This window comes from Hemibagrus wyckioides, linkage group LG06 (genome assembly GCF_019097595.1).
Source record: "Hemibagrus wyckioides isolate EC202008001 linkage group LG06, SWU_Hwy_1.0, whole genome shotgun sequence".
Lineage (NCBI taxonomy): Eukaryota > Metazoa > Chordata > Actinopteri > Siluriformes > Bagridae > Hemibagrus > Hemibagrus wyckioides.
This window is the reverse complement of record NC_080715.1, coordinates 12,053,236-12,075,495: the sequence shown is the minus strand read 5'-3', so window position 1 is coordinate 12,075,495 and position 22,260 is coordinate 12,053,236. Positions and strand designations below refer to the sequence as shown.

Genomic DNA, 22,260 nt, shown 5'->3' with positions numbered 1-22,260 from the left:
CACCCTGTCCCATCTCTTGTGCCCCATGTTCCCTGTGATGGTCTGCAGATTCCCTTTGACCATGTGTAAGATAAACGGTACAGGATCTGGATAGATAGAAAACTATGAGATGGACTTATTTGACTTCTTCCTAAGATATTCATGAAATATGGATGATGAAACTTTCTGGTAAACTTGTGGAATCTTTTCCATTGCCTATAAAAGATGGCTCATGGTTCTTGAAATGTTAACTATGTTTGCACACAGTAACATTTTAATAGTATATTAATGTCTGTATGTGCAGATAAACTGTAAGCTATATTGAGTGGCAAAAATGTGGTTTCAATTGCTGAATTATTTATCTGAAATACTGTATATAACTGTGAAGGACACTTATGTGTGAAACATTTAGTTTACATGCATAAGTCTGACTGAAATATATATATACCACCACCTGGAGGAAGATATCTTTTTACACACGTAATAAATTCACCCTGCTAACTGTATCAAGTTCCAGATTGTTATCCATACGTGAGGGACGGTTTATTTAGTAAATGCCCAAGTGATCAGTCTGCTAACGAGGGCAATAACAGGACGCTTTCTGTACACAAAGAGGCAGGTGTGTTTACGTGGCCTCCATCAGAACCAGCATGCTTTTACACATAATTATATTCGTCTGGAACCTTTTGTCACAGACTACAGCGTTTATTTGTTTGCATACTACACACACACATGCAGCACTGTACTTATAGCCAAACAATTCTGTCTGATGTCTGAAGAGATTGATTTGACTTGGAAAAGATGTAGTTGGAAGGTCTGATCTCATTCAAATGAAGTCATAAGGAGAAAGGTATATGCTATATGGTACAAACTCCACCTCTAAGCCTAGTCTTTGTCATGTGAATCGACTTATGCAAATCATAACTCACGTCTGTAAGCGTGGCACCATGTCAGACAGAAATGTACATGCTTTATGTGTATGCTTTACAAAAATCTATAATGTGCTATAGATAACGTATAAAGGTATAAAAACAGTATATGATGCTATAGTGATAAATATTTATTCATCGAGAACAGATTAAATGAACTACAATCAACCTGGACCAGATCTATCAAGCTTCAAGCTTTAAAACAAATAGAGTCTACATTGTTTTTGTTTTTGTTTTTTTTTGCTCATTATTAATCTTCACGTACCTTTGGCTGTGCAATACAAAGAAAAGGTCAGGTCTAATCACTGAGAACATGCTTTCCCCATTAGTGTTTACGATTATTAACATATAAAAGCCTATACACATTACTCTGTTTAAATATCTGAATTTATTAGAACACTTTTCCCTTTAGAAATTAGAAGTAAAAAAATAAGTGTCTGTTACTTTATTTTAATAGGCATTTCAAGGGATAACTTTAACAAATTAGATTAGGTTACAAAAACGTCTCTGTATGAACAAGTGCAGGATTTTAAGTGTGCCGTCTTACTTTTTGCGTAAGGACTTTACACTTACACTTGACTGTAAATGTCCGCCTTGCGTTTACACCAATCACAGCCCTGTTATTGGCTTGCGCCTGGCTAATCAGCAGGGTAAACTGGTTGTGTTTGCCCAGGCTCTGTGGGGGAGTCCTGGCCACCTGGTCGCACAGGGCTGTGAGCCTGAGGCTAACCTTGGCACCAGGGTCACAAGTGCATGTCTCATTAAAATATACTGCTCAGAAACGGGTGTGTGAGAGGAGAGGGAGCTGTGTGTACATTTAGTGCAGTAATGAGCTGCAGACTCCAGTCAACACTTCAAAGCTCCTAATAACTAGAATTTCCCATTAAAGTTTAACAGTGAATGAAATAACGAATGTTACGTGTTGGCAGTAGGTAGAAAATGGCTCATGGCTGTAAAAAGCTGCGTGGATGACAGAGCAGAGAAGAGCAGGTTATCCACACCTCTGATGTCATCACAAGCCGCTTGTGTAGCCGGCAGTGAGACATACGATGTGGGATAACAGAGGAAAACATATTCAGTGACGAATTTACGTCGATTTTAAGAAAGAAATTAGATCCTAATCCTAACCATAAATAATAACTGTATAATCTGTGAAATAACACAAAAAATATATATATATTTTTTAAAAAGAACTATTTTGGCTCCCTTGATATTTAGTCCATGATTATTAAACTTTTTTTTCCTGCTGTTTTCATGATAAACCAAAGAATCATTTATAATTATATTTCCACATAACATTTAAGACACTGGTTTATGCATCCAGCTTTTACAAAATTTATAATGCGACATTTGCTTCTTTTTTTTTTTGTTGTTGCTCAAATTGGCAAAAATGCAAGCGTGATTCTTTCTATAAACCACTACCAGTGAAAACACATTCAATTCATTTCTCTGATAGTTTTCAAAACAAAGACGGCTTTGACATGGTGATGTCAAAAAATCTGTGTAAAATCTGTGCTAATTTTGAAACAATTGCAAGCTCCTCTGAATATCATTGCTTTATTTTGCGTTCATTTCTGTGATAACAAAAATATCTCTTTAGTTATATCTTTAGTTCTCTGCGGAACGAGCACAGCGCTTAAATATCTACTGATTTATATGTTTCTTAGGAAACCGCTCTGAAGGAGGGATCACCAGGCGGACGCAGAAAAGTATTCCAACCACCCGAATCGAGTACTTGGAAGATCTACTGTAGCCGAAAGTAGGAAACCGTACAGTAGATCGACGTATGAGTGGAAAAAAATACTGTAGAATCTAGTTTTCCAATGAAAATGAACCAGCTCAGCTTCTACATCGGATTCTCAGCTGTGACTGATCACATGCATTTATTTCAATTATTCAGCTGAAGATGATTATTCTCCACTTCTCCTCTGATAAAAGTCTGCTTCATGTTAACGTGAAAAGTGATGAACATGAAATGCCACTACGAAACAAACTATCCTGTGAAATTGTCTTATTTATAGATAAATCACTAACGGTGAGCATCGCTGAGGTGAGAGTTCTGCTCTAAGAACTACTTTTCTGGCACTTTTCTGAGTGTTGGCAGTCATTCTAGAGGAATTCTTTCCCAATTGTCAAGTAAACTAAAAATACTAATACGCGAGGTTTTATTCAATTCAAGTCTAGAACCTGGAGTGAGAAAGGAAATGTGTGTTTATTCATTCATACAGTGTAAGTAACAGATGTGTCTAATATATTTCCATTCTGATGCATCAGAAACAGGACTTCCTGAAAGCCAACCAAATGGAAACTAGACATAAAAAACAGACACTCATCAATTATTGCTTTACAACAGTCTTGCCTGCTTTAACCTGTGCTGATATGCACAAATCAGTGTAACTCTTGGTACCGAATCATTTCTCACGTATCTTTAATCTTTGTTCTCTTCTTGTGAGTAAAGGATTGCAGGCTTGGCCTGTCAGAGCCCAATCCAGAGTGTGTGATGGAAGCGTTCTGGCCCATTTGCTTCACCTCAGCTGAAATCAAAGCGAGCAGCGGCAGCAGTATTCTGGGGCCCCTGGCACCCTGGAGAGAAGCCACGCAAAGCCTCCATGATCCAGCCCTGACAGCACACACAGCGGTTGAAGCCTGCATCATATTAAACAAACCTAAATGCTTCAAGCTGTTACACACTCCCTAATGCAACATTTATGAAGGACCCTTTAATGCGATTTTAAACACACCTTGAAATGAAAATGAAGGTATGTTCCAATCAGAATAGCCGATTCCCTTGAGTATAGGTGTAGCTTATTGATTTACATGAAAAAATTCTGACAAATGAAGTGTAGGTGCTGGACCATAAGACTATAACCATAAGCCAATTATAGAGCTTGATAAACACCATGTAACATGATATCTTAACCAGTGAAGATGTTATGATTTTAGTATACAACAAATACAAGCCCATTTCCCACACTTTCACTAATTTCCACTAATTTCAGGCCTAACATTGTCTTATTCTAATTTTATTTCAAGCTTGAAATACGTAAAAATAGCTCACATGCATTTGGCAGATACCTTTATCCGGAGTGACTGATATTCTCTCTCTCTCTCTCTCTCTATATATATATATATATATACACACATACACACACACACACACAACAAAGTAGTTGAGGATTGAGGACCTTAGTTAGGGGCCCGGCGGTGGTAACTTGTTGGTCCTGGGATTCAAGCTCACAACCTTCTAATCAGTAGTCTAACACCTTAACCACTGAGCTGCCACATCCTCTACATCATATAATAATAAAGAATAGCTTAAAATATCTTAACAGTGATGGCCGTAATAATGACGGCAGTTTATATTTCTATAAACGGTCCAGCTTGTTTTTGCGGACGTTCCGCAACATTAAACATAACTTTAATTGGATAAAAAGTACAACATGCCATTCTTTAATAAATTTAAAAAAATCTATGTGTTGGGAAATATTTGTGGTACAAGAAATAAAACACTTTGGGGTGTGGTGTTATTGAAACAGAAACTAATTTAGGTTGGTAAGAGAAATTCAGCTTTACACCGAGCTCCATCACACGACCACGTCATTTATTAATTTCCAATTTAAAAGTGACCAGTATTTTATTCCTTACATAGCACTCTGAATGCTTCACAAAAACGGTTTGAGACAATAACAAAGCAAACCAAAGTGGAAATTCTCATCAAACCGTCTGCTTTAGAATCCATTTTTATTTTTCTGTCCCGTAATGAGAACTGGTCTCCCTTGTGTACTGCTAAAACAACTCCCTGCATAAAAGATGATTTACGATGAACTACGTCTTACTGTCAGTGGGCCCTTGTCCTGATTGTTGAATCGAAGGGTGCAAATGAAGAGCTTGTGTATCCAAACAGCAGTGTTTGTTAAAACACGTTTACACTCCTAGTTCACCCAAGAGTGTCACATTCACACCACCTTTACAGCCTGTGCAGCAAAGCACACATTGACACAACGCTACTTTGCTTAAAAGGAAAGAAAACGGACGGCCGCCTAGAGCCAGGACACTATGCTGAGAGTTTCTGTATGTTTTGGCACCACAGGATTAAACAGGTGAGTGTGACGCTGCGCACAGTAGCGGCAGCACAGGCTGATGGCAGTAACACTAATAGAGACTGAGGTAATAGCAATGAAAAACAGCTGCTCCCAGTTTTCCTGCATCATCTGTTCATCTTGGTGTAAAGAACATATTGCATGCATAAGCTCCACAAAACCAGTCTGTGCACCTAATCAACAAAAGTGAGATGCACAAACACACAGAGTACATCTGACTTCACTTAGGATCAGCCAAGTTCATTTCAGGCAAGGCCTTATACATCCAGCCATAGGATACATCTGGACTGTAAAACCACTGATCACATCCTACAAATCATCTCGTCTATGGATACCATCAGCTCTTCCTTTTTCATACGGCATTCTTAAGCACCAGATCATCCTCGAACATACACAGTACCCACCTTTGTCCTACTCCACTGTTCAAGGAAACGTCTATTAAAACGCTGTGAGGTGCCCGTGCCACACAAAGTCACTCATTTTCTCCTGTTTCCTTTCTATTTATTGAAGCCTGAAAGCAGCCGACGCAGTCCTCTGCCAAGGCATACGACAGGCCTCTGCAGAAAGGATTTCAGCTTATTAAAGAGTTCCAGGCCATGTGGAGTTGATTTAGAGGTGTCAGGGAGATGTAAACGCGTCATCTTAGCCGAGTGAAATATGGCATTACACATCTTTGATCTGATGTGGGTCATCTCTAGAGCCTGCCCGTCAGTTCAGGAGAACAAGAAGAGTACCTATGAGGATCAGTGAGGAAATGTGTGTTGTATTATACCCGCCGTCACAGGGCCATGTTCCAAAGGAGCTGCAGCATCCATATGGAATGCAGGTGGACGAATCAGCTCTCTCTCATCTTTTTACCAGGACGGAACGGACAGATGATGTTTAAATTATGTCTGGGATGTGGTACATTCAAAAGACAGGAATCATTTGAGTAAAATTTGGAACTGGCGTCAATCTGACATGAAATGATGACATTCGGTTGCATGTATGTACAGATAAAACGTCTCTAGTTGGATGCTGATTGTTGCATTCGGTGCTCGTGCATGTACGGATCTCTAGTAGGGATTTTTTTTTTTTTTTGGCAAAAATTTTCACCAGGCATCTGGTTGAGTCTAAAGGCGTGCATCAGGACTGGAATCCCACAGGATGCAACTAAAATTCAGCTTTTTCTTTTAGATATGAAACTTGAGGAACAAACAAAAACCATGTGTTAAATGCAGCACTGGAAAGTGTACAGTATTTACAGCTTCCCTAGTAACTCCCTGGTCAGGGTGGGTCTAAACGACTAGTTTGAGAAAGTTAGATTTGTGAGAAAATATCACAGGCAGGTGCAAACAAGTATGATTACAGAAATAGCTTGAATTACAATTAAAACACTAATAGATGAATAAAAAAAACAGTCCTGTGTGAGGTCATATTTATTTATTTATTTATTAAAAAACAACAACAACAACATCATCAAACAAAAAGCCAAGAAAACCTTTAGTTTTAGGCCACACCCACTTTCTGGTTTAAAGCTCAGTGCAGATACAGATATTTGAAGCGTTAAACAGATACAGACTTCGTCACTGCACGACCCTCACAGTCTCTAGATTCCAGTCTATAGGAATCTTCTCATCTGTCCTGCTTTTACTTGGTGATGTTGAGGTCAAAACTATAAGTCGATCTTTTTGGACTATGATTTATTGTTTGTTGCATTGTTTGTTGCCCTCTCTAAAACTATCTTACACTTGTTTCAGGTCTACTGGTGAAAACCCAGTCTTGCCACACTTGTATCGGATCATTTAACCGCTTTCTTTCCCAGAAAAACCTGGCCAAGATTTTAAAGAGCAGCTTTCGGGTCAGAAGCCATAACTTTCTTAAGATTAAAGTCTATGAATGATCTCCATCATGTGCCAATCTGCCAGCAGTGTAACTGCAACTTAGAATATAAGCATGGAGTAATCCAGGTCTAATAGGCAGTTTTCTAAAGTATTTTGAGATGATTTCTCTTACATAGCTCAGGACTAGTTCTCAAATTATGCTGCCAGTAATGATTATCAAGAAAACTCTCTTTCTTTCTTTTTTTTTTTATACTGAAGACTGGACCAGGCTTAATGTGTGGCAATGAAATAAATTCCTGAACAACGTGCAATTCAGACCATTCTAAAGCTCTGATACACTCAACTACTCAGACTTCCCAGAAATCAGACCAAAATAGGCTTCCAATTTTCCCCAAAAGCATCATACAAAAGTTCATGTAGAGCAACAGCGAAGCAAGTGTGACTTTGAAGAGGTTTTCTTGCGGTGAAAATGACCTTAGAGTGCTGATATACGTAAAGCTTAGATCCTGGAATAGACTGGGAGATCACTGCACTCCCTGTGACTGTTTTAGGGACCTGCACTCAATTCGCATGTGCATTACATGTGCAACACTGAATGCAATATCAAAAGAAGATGCATTTCACAATTTCAAACCTAACAAAACTGACCACGCTTCACCAGTATATAAAACATCCAACAGCCTTTTCTAAAGCACTGGACGCTGGTAAAAGAAATCTGACATGCATTATTATTGTCTTGTACAAGGAGACAGTCCAGACTCCGCAATGAAGCGGCAGAACTTGTGAGGCTTTGCCAAAAGTTCAGCACAACAGGCTGCCTTGGACATGTGGTTGGGGTATTGTGAAAGCCTGGACGCTTTTTTCCCCCCTTCTTTTTTTTTTCTAGAAAACAACAGGCTGAAGACTTTCATCATGGTTGAAAGAAAAGATTCTGAAGACCATATCAGAAAGCACACCTTGACTGTGAGCCTATTTATTCGGTTTTAGACCAACATGGACTCACGCGAATACATTATAGTGAATTTTCTAGTCAATTTCTTTTGGCTTTAAACAAATAAATCAAATACATGGGTCATCATAGCGCAGGTTTGGATCCGTTTCGTAAATGAGGAAAAATAAGACGTGACGTGTGCATTGAGTCAAACAGACTGCGTTTAGTATGTTAACTACTGCTTAACTAGTGATTTTGGTTTAGAAGAGGAATTAGAATAAAATAAAGAAAAATAACCATAATGAACAAAGTGGTCAGTGTGAATATAGTACCCACGGGTAGTTGCACTACTACTGCTGATAACAAAACAGATTTTCTTCTAGTTATTTTCTATACTAATCGTTATTGCAGCATGTAAGATTTGAAAACCCTCAAAACTGGGGGTATGAGAATTATCCAAACGAAGTACTTATTGATTATTAATTGATTATGGGAGAATTCGTTAAAGGGATCATATGATGTGATTTTAATCATGAAAATAAGCCAGGACGCATTACTCACTTCGATGAATAGAAGCCTGAAGGCCGTGAACACGTGCTTATACACAGCGGAGGACTCGAACGACGGAGGCACGTGCGCCGCGCAAGGTGTAATACACCTGACGTCATATATGAGCGACTAACGCGCACGGCAAAAAACGAGATTTAAATCGATTTAGCTCACACCTGAAAAAGTCACTTAATGGCCATGTTTAAGATCTGATTGTATTTCTCTATTTGTATATTTCTCATTTTAGTTTGTAAACATCGACATGAAAATAATAATAATAATAATAATAATAATAATAATAACAACAACAACAACAACAACAATAAGAAGAAGAAGAAGGAGAAGAAGAAGAAGAAGAAGAAGAAGAAGAAGAAGGAGAAGGAGAAGAAGAAGAAGAAGAATTAGTACTATATACGACTTATATAATTTGTATAATCCAATTAGATGACTAAACACTACAAAAAATTATTGTACCGTACTACTGCACTGATAATGCTCCTGGTGGAAATTAATAATAATAATAATAATAATAATAATAATAATAATAATAATAATAATGTTATTATTACTATTACTATTATTATTATTATTAGTAGTAGTAGTAGTAGTAGTAGTAGTAGTAGTGTTCAGCATACATTAATGTTGGAAATAAATAGTGTGAAGGCAAGACCCTTGGGTATAAATGGGCCAGATAGTGTACAGAAATTTTCAACAACAACAATAATAATAATAATAATAATAATAATAATAATAATAATAATAATATTTTTATACTATGGACACAACTGTAGTTGAAATTGGTGATTCAATTATCCTAAGGTCGTAACAGTGTTTTTTTTTTACACCGATTGATTACTGAAAACAATGCTACTACTACTACTACTATAATAATAATAATAATAATAATAATAATAATAATAATAATAATAATAATAATGTTATCATTATAAGTATTATTATTGTTATAAGTAATAGTAGTAATTGTTAGTAGTGTAGTAGCAGGGTAGTATTTATTATTATTATTATTATTATTATTATTATTATTATTATTATTATTATTATTTATTGTTGTCGTTGTGGATTCACTGTCCTTTTTGCTTCACCTATATTCATTAGAAGATATTTAGAAAATATTTCTCTCCATAAAAAGTTAGGTTGCTTGTCTGACGTCTCTGCAAAGACTCGGTGTAACTTAAAACTGGTCCCTCCTGTGTATTTGTCAGCCAATCAGACGCCATGCGACCTCCCCCTTCATCTATTTAGCATCAGAGACTGGGATAAAGTTTCCAAAAAACATTAGGCAAAACTTCCTACGGGACGAAAAAAGGCTAAAGCTTTAGTGAGGAAGCTTTAGTGCACGTCAGAGCGAAGGGCAAAACGAGAATACTGCACACACACACACACACACACAGTACACACACATACACAGGCGCGCGCGCACACACACTGAGGTGGAACATCCAAACTCCTGAAACCTTTTTCTTTTTTATTTCTGTCTGTTGTCATCTCGCACGGATTTACTTTCTCACCACGGATTCGAAGGCGGAGAGCGTGTTTTCCCCCGTGCCCTTGCATTTCTTTAAACGAGAAATGGAAGAGAGCTCGAGTTCACCCGTGTCTCCGGTGGACAGTCTCGGGACCAGCGAGGAGGAGCTGGACCGCCAGCAGCAGCAGCAGCAGCACAGGCGCTTCGCTCGGAAGAGGAGACCGAGTAAAAAGTCGAGTGAGGAGGACAGTTCTGGAGGAAGTCCCGGCTCGGCTAAACGGAGCAAGAAGGCGAGTCCGAGCCGAGCCCAGTCCTACGAGGAACTGCAGAATCAGCGCGTGCTGGCCAACGTGCGCGAGCGCCAGAGGACTCAGTCTCTGAACGAGGCGTTCGCGTCTCTGCGCAAGATCATCCCGACCCTGCCCTCCGACAAGCTGAGCAAGATCCAGACGCTCAAACTGGCGTCCCGTTACATCGACTTCCTCTATCAGGTGCTGCAGAGCGACGAGATGGACAGCAAGATGTCCAGCTGCAGTTACGTCGCGCACGAGAGACTCAGTTACGCCTTCTCGGTGTGGCGGATGGAGGGCGCCTGGTCCATGTCCGCCTCGCACTAGCGACGGCCAACACAGCGGGACACCAATGCCACATGGGTATGTAGCGACGTGAACAATCCACAATGATTTATTTCAACACACACTCACACACACACTCACACACACACTTTGGGAAATGAAGGAAATAAAACTGGTGACTTAGACATAAAGTCAACTACAATCTAAATATGATCAATAAAGATTTACATGGAATAATAATAATAATAATAATAATAATAATATTTGTGTGTTTTTAATAATAATGAATTATATAACTGAGCTTCAGTAAGGCTATTAGTTCAGATCATTTTCAGCGTATTTAAGTGGTGCATTTGAAATAAATGTCTCACTAACATTATCTCTCTGTATAATCATTTTGATCAATTAAAACTTTTCACATTAATACAGCTTATTTTTCTTGCGCTCACAGTTTATTTTAAAGAGTTTCACAAAAGAAGAAGGCCATGTAATCATTTGAGATGGGGGAATTTCAGTTTATTATTATAGGAAATGTGAGGGTGATGAGGGAGAGAGGCACCACAGGAATGCTTCATCAGTCCTGACTAATTCCCGTAAAGTCCATGGAAAGTTTTCCATCTCTTAGCAAATAAAGTATCTTTTCTGTAAGATGTATGGTGAATATAATACAAAAAACACGAACGTTCTCCAGCAACCGCCTCTCCTTAGCAAAAAATACACTAAAGGTCCAGACAAACAAGAACTTTAAAACTGGAAAGGGAAATGCACTTAAATGCACGCAGTTAGAGGCATATATTTTAAATACAGTTAGACATTTTAACACAGTTAGAATTATACATTTAAATACATTTAGGGTTATACGTTTACATATCTAAAATAATTAGCCTAAATGCTCGTTTTTCCTATTTGTGGAAAAAGTTATCTTTATTTATTTATTTATTTATTTATTTATTTATTTATTTAGGCGTGAAGCTACTGTATATCATAAAACAATAATAAATATCAGAATCTCTTCTGAACTGAAATACGCACTAAAAAATGTGAACACTGGAAATCTAGAAATATTTTAAATGGCATGTATAGATTTAAAATAAATGATAATAATGCAATGACTTTCAGAAAAAAATACCGTGTTAATACAGATGATTAGGAAACAAGAAATCTAATTCGATTTTTAGAGTCCTAATAAATCGTGTAATAATTTTCACTAATCACGCTTATGCAAAAGTGCAGCAAAAAAAAACCCCAACAAAAACACAAAGCGTCTAGCAAAAATTGGACACCCAAAAGTTCTTTGAGACTTTAATTTTGTAACATCAAGCACGTGTAAAATCACTATTTTAATAATGTCCTGGTGTTAGATTTCAAAGATAAATCACAATCAGAGCATCAAAGCCAGTGATGAGCAGCGATGATGGCGATCCCATTCACAGTGTATTGAGTGTATATGATGGACTGTGAGGGAATCTGTTGTGGTGTTTGTGCTTTACATGGCTGAGAGAGCGGAAGAGAGGGCAGGTGTACAGGCTCATTTTTCCAAACCAAAATGACTATATTAAAACACGCTGTTAGTTTGCAGTGATGTCATGCCCTGGGCAGCGTGTTTAAAGTGTAAAGGCGTATTCCTGAAGGCCATGTGCTCTCACTTACAACCCAAATCACTTACTCATTAATGACTTCCCATGCCAATATACTGTATGGCTCTAATGCATACTGTAAGAAGTGGTTTTCATTGAAGGTGTGTTGTTGAATTTTCATGATCTGTGTCGACATTTTGAAGGTATGCTATTTTCCTCACACTTAACCCCTGTTTTTTGTTTCTCTCCTCCAGACTGTTTACTTCCACTATTGTTAAAGACACCAAAGGATTTATTGAAGAAGCCGTGAAGCTTCCTGCCATGACCAAAGACATGACCTGAGCTACGTAAAATGGACTCAAAGTGCTGATGAAGCCTAGAGTCAGGGAAAGCTCCGCTTCACCTCCACAGAGAGGGAGAAAAGCAGAGCATAACTGATATTTAATCATTTCCACAACATAGCCCTAAACGTCCTTATGGTGATAGTAAAGGAAAGCCATCTTTTGCCTTTAATGAAACTATATTTCCCACTTGAAATAGAAGAGTTTATATATAGAGATGTATATGATTTTTTTTTTGTTTTTGGTAAAGTATTGTACATAATGCTACCTGTGATTTTGGTCAGCTTTTAAGGGGACCAATACGATTTAGAGCAATAGTTTCCTGCATGGATTACTGCCTTTTTTTTTTTTTACATTCAAAACAAACAAACAAAAAAAAATCTTTTGTTCTATGCAAGAATTTCAAGTCCTGTCCATTAAAATTGTGCTTATTTATTAAAACATATTTTTTGAACAACTAGGTTGATCTGTGGATTATGTAACGCAGAGTTTTATTATTGTTTTCTTTTCTGTCCATGTTAAAGCGGAAAGATTGATTTCTTATAATTAATAACAAAATGGCGGTCAAAATCCTGATCTCTGTTTTGAAATGAAAGCTTTTCTTCTGGAGAGAAATATGAGCCGGGGTTAAAGCTTTATCCGCCTTAATAACACCATATCATTTAAAGTGCTTGAGCTGGAGACCAGATTTCTTTGTTAATGACCAAAAGGAGCCGACGTAAAGAGCAGCTTTATTTTCCTTCAGCACTGTATAAATGGAAAGCTGCCACACTTGCAAAGCATGAAATTGTTTACAGCTCATTTTGCCCAGATAAAGATCTGCAGAATAAAACAGAGCGATGTGCCATGCGCTGACTGAGGCCGATAAAAGTGTAAATAAATGTTGTGTGTAGTGCAGAACTAATGATCAACCACAGCGAGGAGATCTCTATCTTCTCAATCTATAACACTGTGCTTTTCCTCGTCACTGGGTTAGTACCATCAAGGGGATGCTTTGTACCTTTTAACCAAGAACATCTTTCAAAATAATCGCAGTCACAACCAATAGTGTACCTTAAACTACCTTCAAAGTATTTCTGCTCTTAAAGATAATTAAAGATACACCACCTTTTACCTTTCTAGGTAAAAAGATATGCATTAAAGGTACACCCCAGTGGCTCTGAAATATTCAGTTTAGTATTTCTGAGAGTGTACTAGTAGACTCAATCAATCTTGTCCAGTTTTGAAACACTGGCTGCCTTCTTCTTTTTTTTTTCGCAGCAGATATCTAACAGCAGAAAAGTGGACTTGTGGAATGTAGTTTTCCGTTATGCTTATGTGTTGTTGGCCCTGAAATCTTCAGTAATGTTGAGGAAGGTGCGGTTCAGCTTGGACCTCAGTCCTTTAGTCCAAAATTATGTGCACCTGCCAAACTCGGCACTACCACTACATTCCTTCACTTTACTGGAATGAAGATTCACATCCCGAGTTAAAATTCTTAAATGCAACAGAGAAAAATAGCCATTTGTGTGTGTGTGTGTGTGTGTGTTAACTCAAAAAAAAAAAGAAAGAAAAGAAAGAAAGTATTTTTATAGCAAACAAGGAAAAGGTAAATAAGGTCAAAAAGGAGGGGATTCTGTGAGGATCTAGATCACAGTATGTGAGAGAGAGAGAGAGAGAGAGAGAGAGAGAGAGAGCGAGAACGCTGCATGTAAAAGCCAGTAAAAAGCATTAGTGGTGTGTGTGTGTGTGTGTGTGTGTGTGTGCGCGCGAGGCCTCCATCAGCAGCGTACCATGTACAGTCTCATTATCTCGGTGCTCAGATGAGAGGCTTAGTCCCAGCCAAGAGCCTGAGGGCCCCGGGCCACACTTCCAACACTGTGCCAGGCCCAGATGGTTCCCGTAAAAATCAGACGGAAAAAGCAGCAAAAGTTTAATTCGCAGTAAAATGGATAAAGTGAAGGTTTATGCTGTGTGTGCCTCAAAATGGAATTCATTCTGGCTCAGTGTGGGGGGTGGATGCTGGTGTGATACTGTGACTCAGATGTACCTTGTTACTTTCCTTAGGCTCTTTGTACTCAAAAGACTGAATGTACATTAGACTATTCAAGACTTGCCCATAATGTTTTTATCAACTTTATTAAAAACGATTATAGGTCATTTATTTTAGTTTACTCCGCATCAACACTGGCCATAAATTCACAGGAAGTTTAGAAATCACATAACCAGAGTCAGTATCTGCTTAAAAACAAGTCTCAAACGAGCCAGTGTTAATGTCATATAACAGCCATGACTTCTACGTGTCACCTTTATTGCACCCGGAGCTGCTCTGAACGTATGCTGAGTGCTTTTACTGCCACAACTTCACATGAAAGCCAAAAATTCTCTATGTGCTAGCCAATACATCTCATGAGAGTTCTGCAATGCTACTCAAATATTTTAGATAAGAGCCAACATCAGGGACTTAATCTCCTTGGCTTGGAAAGCCTCTCCTCGGGTTTTGGAGCTCAAATTCTTAGATCCAGGACAGGGATGACTCGAGTCGCTCTCAGTCGCTGCACATGTGTCAGTCCTGTTGTTCTGGGGACTGGTAGAAAGAGTCTAAGGCTGAGAGAGATGTGATGATAGTACGAGGCTACAGATTATATCAAATGAAGCATGTGTATACAGTCATTCTTATAGCAACTGAAACCTGTCATCTGACCATGAGTATATCTGAAATATCTGAGAGCATCTGTGCTAAACCTGGACCCACTACTCTTTATTCACATGAAATAAATAGGAATATATTGAAGAGACCGTGACTCTGGATCACCCCGCGGTTTGAAGATGGTTCACATTAGTGCCTTAGATACTTTTAAGCACTACTCATGCACACAGCTACTAGTGTTAAAGACTTTATAATCACTGTAGGTAGCATTGGCCGAGCTGTTCAGCATGAGAGCCTCGCCCTTGCACAATGCAGAAATAAGCTCTAGCAATTTCATACCTGCTTCAGAAACCAGGTGTGCAGTCAGAGAGTCAGACAGAGGTTGCTTGTGTTTAATCTGCTTTTTCTAACACAAAGAAAATCCCTTGCAGTGTCTCAAACCTCAAACTGCCAGAGTGATGAGTACATTATTAGCTAGGAGGGTGTGTGTAGGTCTGAAGACTGTCCAAGGAGCTTGCGGGGCCAGAGCCTGCTAGCGGGCCATAAATCCGGACTGCTGATTTCAGATCTGGTCAGTGTTTTATATGCACATGAATTTATTTACATGGAGAGGAGTAAAATAAATTAGACCAGATCATTTCTTCTGACCTTGATGCTCAAGTGGACAAGGCTCCAGGTCGTTGAATGGAAGATCGGGGGTTCAAGCCCCAGCACCGCCAAGTTGCCACTGTTGGGCCCTTGAGCAAGGCCCTTAACCCTCTCTGCTCCAGGGGTGCTGTATCATGGCTGACCCTGCGCTCTGACCCCAACCTCCAAAGATGGGATATGCGAAGAAAGAATTTCACTGTGCTGTAATGTATATGTGACAAATAAAGGCTATTTCTTTCTACCTGTAGAAAGCACTCTAATATACAGTACCTAGCTTGATAGTGAGCAGATTACAGAAGCCAACTGACATTTGGGAATTTGGTGTAAGTTTAGGGTACTAAACTGTAGCTAGTGGCTGGGGTGCTACAAATTATCTTTCATACTTTTAATATGTATCTTTCACCTGGGAATGTGGATGGAATGTATCTTTAAAAATAAACTATGATATAGAATTAATTATTAAATTTAAAGATTCACAGTATGCAAAATTGGAACAAATATTTAAACCCATAACACAGAAATGTAGAGATTAGTGAGCTTGTATGAAAAATCTTGCTATCAACAAATCTTCATACAACCAGCAGATTTTAGCCTTCTTTTTGTCTGTATTAACTTGTAAATAGTGCTACTGATAATCTTTTAAACATCTCTGAAGACCTGGATAATATAGAGTTTGGACTGACTAACAATACACCCGTGAGAGAATAAGATTCTGGCTGTGTTTCACCTTTATCCCTTTACTAGGGAGCACCAAGAATGTCTCTACACACAAGCCCACTTCCCCCACACCACCATTCCCTCGCCACTGCTGGAGAAAGTTCTGCAGCCCGCAAAAGTGGAATCAAACTGGACAAGAAAATGGGTTAAGAACACGAAAGTGGCTGTAAAGATGGCTGTGAATGCAGGTGGAGGAATAAGCGAGTAGGCCAGCCAAAGGAAATTACATCGGCGCTCAAAAGGCTTTCCAAGGCCGCAATGTTTGCTCTTGGCTGTTTTTTTTTTTTTTCTCTGAATAATTTTGCAATATTCTTCAGCCACCTCTGCTCTCTCATTCCAAGCCCAGTTCCTACCCAAAGGCTTAAAACAGCCAGTCATATGACTGCCCAGAGAACAGCAAAAACTCCAGCAAAGTCTGCTGAGCAGAGCCGGCCTCATAAAACCCTAGGTAGCAAATGATGGATATTACTTTTGAACCGTCATCCACGGCATGTCAGTTTAAACAGAAAAGCTGTAAATGTGCAGTGCAAGTGAATGTGTAATTCTGGAACAGTAATAAGACAGTCTACTCGCGGTGATTTGTAGTAGTTACATAAACGTGTTGATCCCTTGGCTGCTGTGTGCTGTAACCTGATCTACCAAGACAGAGAGCTCACGGTGGGGCACAACTCACACCATCACTTTTCCTTTTATTAGCGCAGAGGTCACTCAGGGTCAGCAAGGTCACGCTACCAGAAGAGCCGTCTCAGTGTGTCGCATACAAACACAAAATTGACACTGATGCCGTTACAAGGGACATGTAACATAATTCAGTGTAGTACGGAATCCAAGAACATTGTCCTCCTTGAAGAGGAACTTCACTTGTGTGTGTGTGTGTGTGTGTGTATGGGTGTGTTATTCATTCTTCCTTCTTTTTTTTTTTATCACGTATTTTGCCCTTAAATGAACTAAACAATATCTGATTATTGATATTAAAATAAATGTAAAATAAAAAATATAAAAATATTCAGCACACACATATAGCTTATTCTGTTTCCATAAATCGCTCATTGAAGAAAAATGAACACTGCAGTAAACTTAATATGTAACTTAAGACCCCGGATTCTGTATTTTCAGATATTGAAGCATGCAATTTAATTTAATAAAGCCTAAACAGCTTTATACTTTTTAATACTTATTTTACTTTATATAAGACTTTGGCAATAAATAGAGCACATACTGTAGGAAGAGTGATGTAAATAACATCCTTACTTACTTATCCTACATTAACACGAACATTCCCGCCAGAAAAGGTCTGCTAGAACTTTATCAGCTTCATCCAATGTGTCAACTTTCTTAAAAATAAAGGTTCCCTTTTCAAGGTCTTTAAAAAAACCTGATCCTTTTGAAAAAAAAAAAAAAAATGTTTTAAAACCATTTTGTTGTTGCTGTGATGAACTGAAGAATCATTTTTCTTTCACATCCTGCTAACTTTACTGCTGGGATTTTTATTTTTTATTTTTATTTTTTGTAAAAGTTTAAAGAGAAAATTAGAAAAGACAAAAAGTAGACAAAAAAAATGAGAAAACTTTATCTTTTCACATTCCCAACTCTGTGTGTAAAATGACTGATTGGGCTTGGAGTCAGAGAAAAAGTGCATGTTAAAATTTTAATCGGGACGGCTGTCAATTGTAGAAACTTTTTAAAAAAAATTGGACATTTTCTCAACATAATGTGAAATCTTTCTACATAATCTGTGGACAAATCACTAGCCTGGGCACCTAGGACAAGAAAATAATGGTTCTGGGTGAGGAGTTGTTTATTCAGAGTTTCCTGGTGGAAAAATAGGCTGGAAGTCACCAGTTGTTTTTCTTTTCTCATTCAACAACCAGAGAAACAAAAACGTCTTTTTTAGACTTACATTTGCTAAACAAAGGTTATTTGGTATGGGGGGGGGGGCTCCACTTTAGTGTGATGCATCAATACAGCACTCTTCATACTGAATCTCACCACCTGCTGCACTACACACACTGGCCTCAAACTGACCAAACCCATCAACACACAGCCACCTCACAGGTAAACATATATTTTATTTAAAACACTTAAATAGTAGATTTTATATAAGAAAACACCACAGCTCATAGCTAAATATAGGCAATCTTTGTTAAAGGCAGAATAAAGATGATGTGCAAGCTCAGACACTTTCTTCTAAAACAATAATGCTAGGACTGTGTGGAATTTACACTTGGATAAATAAAAAAAAAACTTAATTCAATGCATTTAGAGGCTTCAGTGTAAGAAGTATCCAAAGTAAACATTTTGCTGTTTAATATTACGAACGCAGAAAGCCCAGAAAGTTTGACAATAGTGTGTTTGCTGTTACAGACACTGAAGCGGTCCTGAACAGATTACTGCACAGAGATGTATGCGCTAATACCTTCCTGATGTGAAGTCTTTAGGGTAAAAACTTAAAGTCTCTTTCACGAGGTTAGCTGCACTTTTCGGGCCGGGCTGGGGGGTGGGGGGGTGAGCCGCTCATGCAGATGGAGCTGAAATGAAAATAGCTGTGAGGGGGTTGAGCTTTTCCTCACCCACTGTTTCATCTCATACAGCAGGAAGGTTGCAGGTCACCTGTATAATGCGAGCGAGCACAACAGGCAGAAAATTGATGCAGCTTTAATTTGCGTGGGCTTCCACACCACTGAATGTGTAGTTAATGTGAAAAATATGGCTTGCACTGCCTAAGGGCCACCTTCCTCAGTGTCTGTGTCTTGTGTGTGTGTGTGAGACTTTCTGCCTTGTATAAAGCCTGCTGAATCTCTCTTAATGCCCACAGACGGAGCAAACAGTGGAAAGCATTGTGTGAAGGCTGATTATTTACCGTTCTCTCTCGGGAGGTGAAGAGCAGACATACTGTGAGTGCTGTGATCACATTTTCACTGTTGTCATTTTTTTTCCCTCCCATAGCATGACCTTCAATGCCTTGCCACATTCCAGCAGTGAAGTCTCACCTGAGAACACGCAGCGATGGGTCAGTAGGCAAATATGCTCTCGCCGTGCCTTTGCAGGCTGGGTGCTGCTTTCTAGACTAAACACACAGCAAGACAAGCAAACGTAGCCCAGCTTTCCAAACACGCCATGCACAAGGCCAAGGCCTGAGCAAGACCGGTCAGTCAAACTACAAGAACAGCACATAGCTGCTCTCTGATAAATGATCCGAATAGCTGTCTGGAATATCTGCGTATCAGTAAAGCAACAGCACAGCACGAAAACCACAACCACCTTGACTTAGATCTTAAAGCCAGATGAAGAATTAAAGTCACCATACCTGCACTGAGAACCTGTAGAGAAAAAATATATGTTTATTTAACTGAAGCTTTTGCTCCCTTCAGTGTCTAAGTCAATATGGTCTGAGTCGAGATGAAAGAAAGAAAAGGAAGAAAGACAAAACCCATACCAACGAACGCCTGCCTTTTTTCTTATTTCCAAAACGGAAAATTCTTCACTGTTTAAAAAAAATCCAAACTCTATCATCAACAAATTAGGACGGCAACATTGCTGCCAGGGGTGTAACTTTACTTTGAAAAGTGCTGGGATCAGGAATGATGACTGGGAAAAACAAAATAAAATGTACCAGTCTGCAATCCAGTACATTCCTAATACAAGCAGCAATGTGTGGGGTCCAAGCATCTTTCACAAGTCGCTCCACCAGTACCTGGTTCTACCACAGTACGCTAAAAAGTCCCCAGTGTTACACCTGTGATTGCAGTGCTAAGCAAAGTGTACTGAAGTGTTCTGCAAAATTATGGGGCATGTTTTTGTATTATAATTTACTGTTTTGAATCTTTTCAAGAATTATGGTCAAAACCAACAGCACGACTGCGACAAAATGAGCTCGAGCCGGTGGGGTGGTACAGTGAGCCTCCCTCACTAGCATGTGAGCTGTTTCCTGTTACAACATATCAAAACAACTGGGAAGGCCTGATCTGTAATTTGGCACACAGATGTAATGAGCCTCCACCACCATTCAGCACCACAATTAAAAACCAGAGCAGTGTACTGAAACATGCTCCGAACGGAGAAGCTAATATAGGAGATGCTAATGACAGACTGAGTGGCCTTACTGAAGAGGATGAGCTGAAGAAAGCAAGAACACACAGCTAGAGAGAGAGAGAGAGACAGAGACCACAGACAGGACAGTCATTGAGGTGAAGAAAATAACCAGCATTTCTTTGCTATGTCACGATTCAAATCCTTGTCAAGGTTTTAGTGGGAATTGAGGTTTCACAGTGCTCTTGATCAGTTAAAAAAAACCCCAGTGTGTCTTAAATCAAGTGCAGAGCTGCTCCTGAGTTTATCTAACCCCAAGCTACAGGGCAGGGGTTATGAGGTTAGCCAGCGTGGTCAACAGTCAACTACTGATGAGCTGTTTAGCAGTTTCACTACCTTTAACAGCACCACGGCTCCTAACCGTCCTGAAATATAAACACATTCCCCAACTCCACGTCTCCTTTGTCCACATTTGTCCTGTCTGAAGACCTGCCTGGTAAAACAGTAAATATTGTCCCTCGTCTCTGTTTGCTTTGCCGCGTTCATGACACGCCGGAGTCCATTTGTATCCCCTGTTACACATCTCACATCTTCAGATTTATGGACATTTAAACATCTCGAGCTGCAGCACACATTTTGCTTATTTCTTAATGCACAAGACAAGTGCCTAGTGTCAGCCTGGCAACCACAGCAGAATTACTGATGTTTGTTTGAATATGGATTTACAGACCAGCCGCCGTTTCTGTTTGCTGTTTCTTTTTATCAGCTGTTGTTCTGATAAGTATCTGCTTATTTAGACAGATATCTGACCCATGTCTCACACAGGATTGTTGCTAAGCTTTGGCATGACTCCAGGCCATGTCCTCACTACTACCCTCCACTGGTCAGAGGAAGCAATGCAGCTTTCAATATTTTCAGGATTCAAAACAATCTTCAAACATTCAGATTCTGTTTAAAAAATAGGATACAACATTTCAAATGTAGTCGTTTCCAATTTTGTCAAACAGTCTAAATACTGATTAATCATGGTAAAATGGAATAAAATTGAAATGAGCCTGATTTGATGTTATGACATTTATTTTGTATCATATTAAGATCATCTTTTCTAGTTCAAATTAAAACAGTGGTTAAATTTGTGCTAATCATGTTAGTCTATAAACCCATTCATTTAGAGAGAGAGAGATGGGGGAAGAGAAAAAAAGTGAGAGAGAGGGAGAGAGAGGGGGGGTGAGAGAGGGATGGGGGAAGAGAGAAAGAGAGAGAGAGATGGGGTAGAGAGAGAGAGAGAGAGAGAGAGAGTGAGAGAGAGGGGGAGGGAGGGAGAGAGAGATGGGGGAAGAGAGAGAGGGAGAGAGAGAGAGAGGGAAGAGAGAAACAGTGAGAGAGAGGGGGAGAGAGAGAGAGAGAGAGAGAGAAAGAGAGAGGGAGAGATGGGAGAAGAGAGAGAGGGGGGAGAGAAAGACAGAGAGAGAGAGAGAGAGAGAGATGGGGGAAGAGAGAGAGGGAAAGAGAGAGAGAGAGAAAGAGAGGGAGAGATGGGAGAAGAGAGAGAGGGGGGAGAGAAAGAGTGAGAGAGAGAGAGAGAGAGAGAGAGAGAGAGATGGGGGAAGAGAGGGGGGGAGTGAGATGGGGAAGAGGGGGGGCGAGACAGAGAGAGAGAGAGAGAGAGAGAGATGGGGGGAAGAGAGAGAGATGGGGAAGAGAGAGAGAGATGGAGAAAAGAGAAAGAGTGAGAGATGGGGAAGAGAGAAAGAGTGAGAGAGAGAGAGAGAGAGAAGGTGTGAGGGGGGTAGAGAGAAGGTTAGGGGAGAAAGAGAGGGAAAGCTGTGTGTGTGTGTGTGAGGGGGGTTATAACCACATACATTATAAAAGACTGTAATAAGCACCCTGGGCAGTTTGTTGAATGGACACGGTGTAGTAAAATTACAGGTGGGAGCTGGACTGTAT

The 22,260-nt window shown here is 39.4% G+C and overlaps 1 protein-coding gene across 1 annotated transcript; it reads left to right on the top strand.

Annotated features, from left to right (window-relative positions):
• Positions 1-9,591: 9,591 nt before the first annotated feature.
• On the top strand, positions 9,592-12,387 carry twist2. Its single transcript, XM_058391062.1, has 2 exons — positions 9,592-10,450; positions 12,204-12,387. The coding sequence occupies exon 1, from the start codon at positions 9,902-9,904 to the stop codon at positions 10,412-10,414; it is 513 nt and encodes a 170-aa protein (XP_058247045.1). The 5' UTR covers positions 9,592-9,901; the 3' UTR covers positions 10,415-10,450; positions 12,204-12,387.
• Positions 12,388-22,260: the final 9,873 nt, after the last annotated feature.

Bases quoted from the DNA above. Each gene is read 5' to 3' on its own strand.
- twist2 (XM_058391062.1), top strand. From the start codon at position 9,902: ATGGAAGAGAGCTCGAGTTCACCCGTGTCTCCGGTGGACAGTCTCGGG.